This window comes from Chrysochloris asiatica, unplaced genomic scaffold (assembly GCF_000296735.1).
Source record: "Chrysochloris asiatica unplaced genomic scaffold, ChrAsi1.0 scaffold00226, whole genome shotgun sequence".
NCBI lineage: Eukaryota > Metazoa > Chordata > Mammalia > Afrosoricida > Chrysochloridae > Chrysochloris > Chrysochloris asiatica.
In genome coordinates this window covers 1,488,478-1,491,682 of record NW_006408744.1, presented here as the reverse complement: position 1 = coordinate 1,491,682, position 3,205 = coordinate 1,488,478, and the positions used below count along the sequence as shown (strand labels likewise).

At 35.3% G+C, this 3,205-nt stretch overlaps 1 protein-coding gene across 1 annotated transcript in view; it reads left to right on the top strand.

Annotated features, from left to right (window-relative positions):
* DHTKD1 (dehydrogenase E1 and transketolase domain containing 1) overlaps positions 1 to 3,205 on the top strand; it is a 100,382-nt gene that overhangs the window by 93,607 nt on the left and 3,570 nt on the right. Inside the window, exon 13 of the mRNA XM_006873178.1 lies at positions 924 to 1,134. Coding sequence (XP_006873240.1) covers positions 924 to 1,134 — 211 coding nt within the window. The remainder of the gene's footprint in view (positions 1 to 923; positions 1,135 to 3,205) is intronic.

Below are 3,205 nucleotides of genomic sequence, written 5' to 3'. Positions count from 1 at the left end.
CACTGTTGAATCTTAAGAATCTTATTCCCATCTACTTTCACCAGGGCCATCTAAACAAGATGAAAACTATTCAGTGGGGAGTCTACCTTTACCCGCACACTGTGAAACTAAACTCCCTTTTGGAAACTTGTAAGCCAGTCATTTCATGCCTTTATAGCCATCCTCCCTCCCCCAATTAGGTAGCCAATGTCTAAGTTGCCTGTCTCTGTCAACCCTGTATGTAGAGGGGAATAGGATTGATCCTTGATGTGAAGACTTCTTCCCTCTCAGTTGGTATTTTGAGTTTCTACATCCATAAGTATAGGTCAAGTTCATCCAATTGTAGCAATTTATACTTGTTTCCTTCATTAAGAAAAAAAAAATGTTTTTAATCTTCCTCTAGTCGATTTCCAATCATCAAGCCACCAAAGCTAGCTTGAATGAGTACTATCTATACAGTAGATTTTTAATTAATGTAAACACTAGTTCATGTTCAAGAATCCAAAGTGACCAAAATCTTTTCTATTCTGATATAAGTTCTTTAAGTTGGTAGAGTAAGAGTTAGGCTATGCATCAAAGAGTCAACTTTGATGGCATTTGGAGCTAAAGAAGGATTGTTAGAGCATAACATATGACTCAATTCTACTGCACAGCATCCCATTGCTTTACTGGTGAAGGATTTAAAACTGCATTGTCTCCCTTTCTTTGGATAAAAGGACATTTTAATTATGTGGGTAAATGTCATTGAGTCAGTTCTTACTCATAACAACCCTGTATAGGGTTTCCAAAAAGATGCTGGTGAGCTTGAACTGCTGGTCTTGCACTTCAAAAAACCTTGTGGTTCAGTGCTTATCCTATAGCAGCCATACCAACACACCTATATTGATTATACAGGATAAATATTTTCATTACAATTGAACACTAAGGATATGTCTTAATTTAAGATATTTCTCTCCCATTCCATTGCCCCTTTTATACCCGACAGTGTTAAGAGACTAGTGTTTTGTTGTGGCAAACATTTCTATGCCTTACTGAAGCAAAGAGAATCTTTGGGGGCCAAGAATCATGACTTTGCCATCATCCGGATAGAGGAACTCTGCCCTTTTCCATTGGACTCATTGCAAGAAGAGATGAGCAAATACAAACACGTGAAAGGTATGAGGTTGTTCTTGTTTTCATATATTTGAAACCTATTCAAGTTGTTGTTGTTGTTATGTGCCGTGGAGTTGGTTCCTATGCATAGCAACCCTGTACAGGGTTTCCAAGGCTGGAAATCTTTATGGGAGCAGAAAGCCTCATCTTTCTCTCACGGAACAGCTGGTAGTTTTGAACTGCTGACCTTGTGGCTTGCAGCCTGATTCGTAACCTCTACGCTACCAGAGCTCCTTCAAGTTCAAGTTAGTTCATATGAAAAAAGGATGTGAGCATTGAGAGTTACTAGAAAATAGAACTTTCTGGAATCTGAGGATATAAAGAAGTTTTATTGGGAAACAAGATACTCTGTTTTCATATCTCTCATGGTATTCCTCAGAGTCTCCCATTCTTTCATCTAAAACAGCTGATTTCTAGAGGATTTGGAGATAATCACTGCAATATCATCATTTATGAGAAATCCTGGAGAATTTTAAGGAACAGTCTTTTGAACAAATGGGACTAGAATAATTTGTTAATGCAAAATAGATCAGACATCTAAATGTATATTGTAAAACAATATAACGTCTAAGAGAAAACCTTTGTGCCCTTGGATTAGACAAATGTTCTTGATCTGACAGCCTATTAAAACAATCTATTAAAGAAAACTTGAACTTCATCAAAATCAAAGATCATTGTATTGTGAAAGGTATTGTTAAGAAAGGAAAAAAAAAACAAACAAGACATAAACATATTTGCAAATGACATGTCTGACAAAAAACGACCTAGAATATTTTTTAAATTCTTAATATTCAACAATAAGAAAACAATCCAATTTTAAAACTATATAAAGGATTTGAACAGGCACTTCACTAAAGCAGTGGATGGTAAATAAGCACATGTTCAACATCATTCACTTGTTGTTGTTGTTATGTGCCATGGAGTTGGTTCCGACTCATAGCGATCCTGTACAGGGTTTTTGAGGCTCTAAATCTTAATGGGAGCAGAAAGCCTCATCTTTCTCCTGTGGAACAGCTGGTAGTTTTGAACTGCTGACTGTGAGATTAGCAGCACAATTCATAACCACTATGCTACCATCATTCATTAGGGAAGTACAAATTAAGCCACAATGAGATATAACCACACACAAATTAAAATGATTAAAATGAAGCACAGACCCCATCTTGACAATATCAAATATGAGAATATACAGGAAATGGAATTTTCATACCCTAGTAATGGGATATGAAAAAAAGATGCAGCCACTCTGGAAAACAGCGTGGCAGCTTCATATCAGGTTACATATAGAATCACCACATGACTCATCAACACTAGTCCTAGGCATTAACCCTAAAGAAATGAAAACTTAAAAAAGAAATTGTTAAGACATAAAATGAAGTATTTAAACATGATGAAATCTTTTTCACCCAAAAATCTCTATATGCATGTTTATAAAGTAGCTTTATTGTTTTTTCTCAATGCAAAAGTGCAAAGTTTATTTTCATAACTAAAGTATATATTCATATCTATACACATAATTATTACAACCATTAAAATGTTAAATTTAACAATACAAATTTCAAAGCTTTAAACAAGAGCATGGTTTGGAATACTCACACCCTACTACAATGCATTTGTAAAAAGATGTCAAAATAAACAGGACCTATCCTTATTTACAACTCTAGGACAATCCTGATCAGATAATGCATATTTGCTCTGAATTTCACTATAAAACAAATTAGCTTCCATTGGAACTATAAACCCGGTGATTTACAGTAATAGGACACAGTGCACAGTAGACACTGCTGGCATGAGAACAGATACAAATATTCAACTATTGAAAGCACTACAGGTAGTTTTTCCTGGTGACTGCGTCTACAGTAAGCTTCTCACCCAGTATCTATAAATAAATTGTGAAAGTAATTATGTTATCTGACTTTTCCACCGTATTTTACCAAAATGAATAACTATATGCACACACACATATAATATGTGCATGTGTATGTATATATATATATATGTTGTTGTTAAGTGCTGTCGAGTTGATTCCAACCCATGGCAACCCTGTATAGGGTTTCCAAGGAGCAGCTAGTGA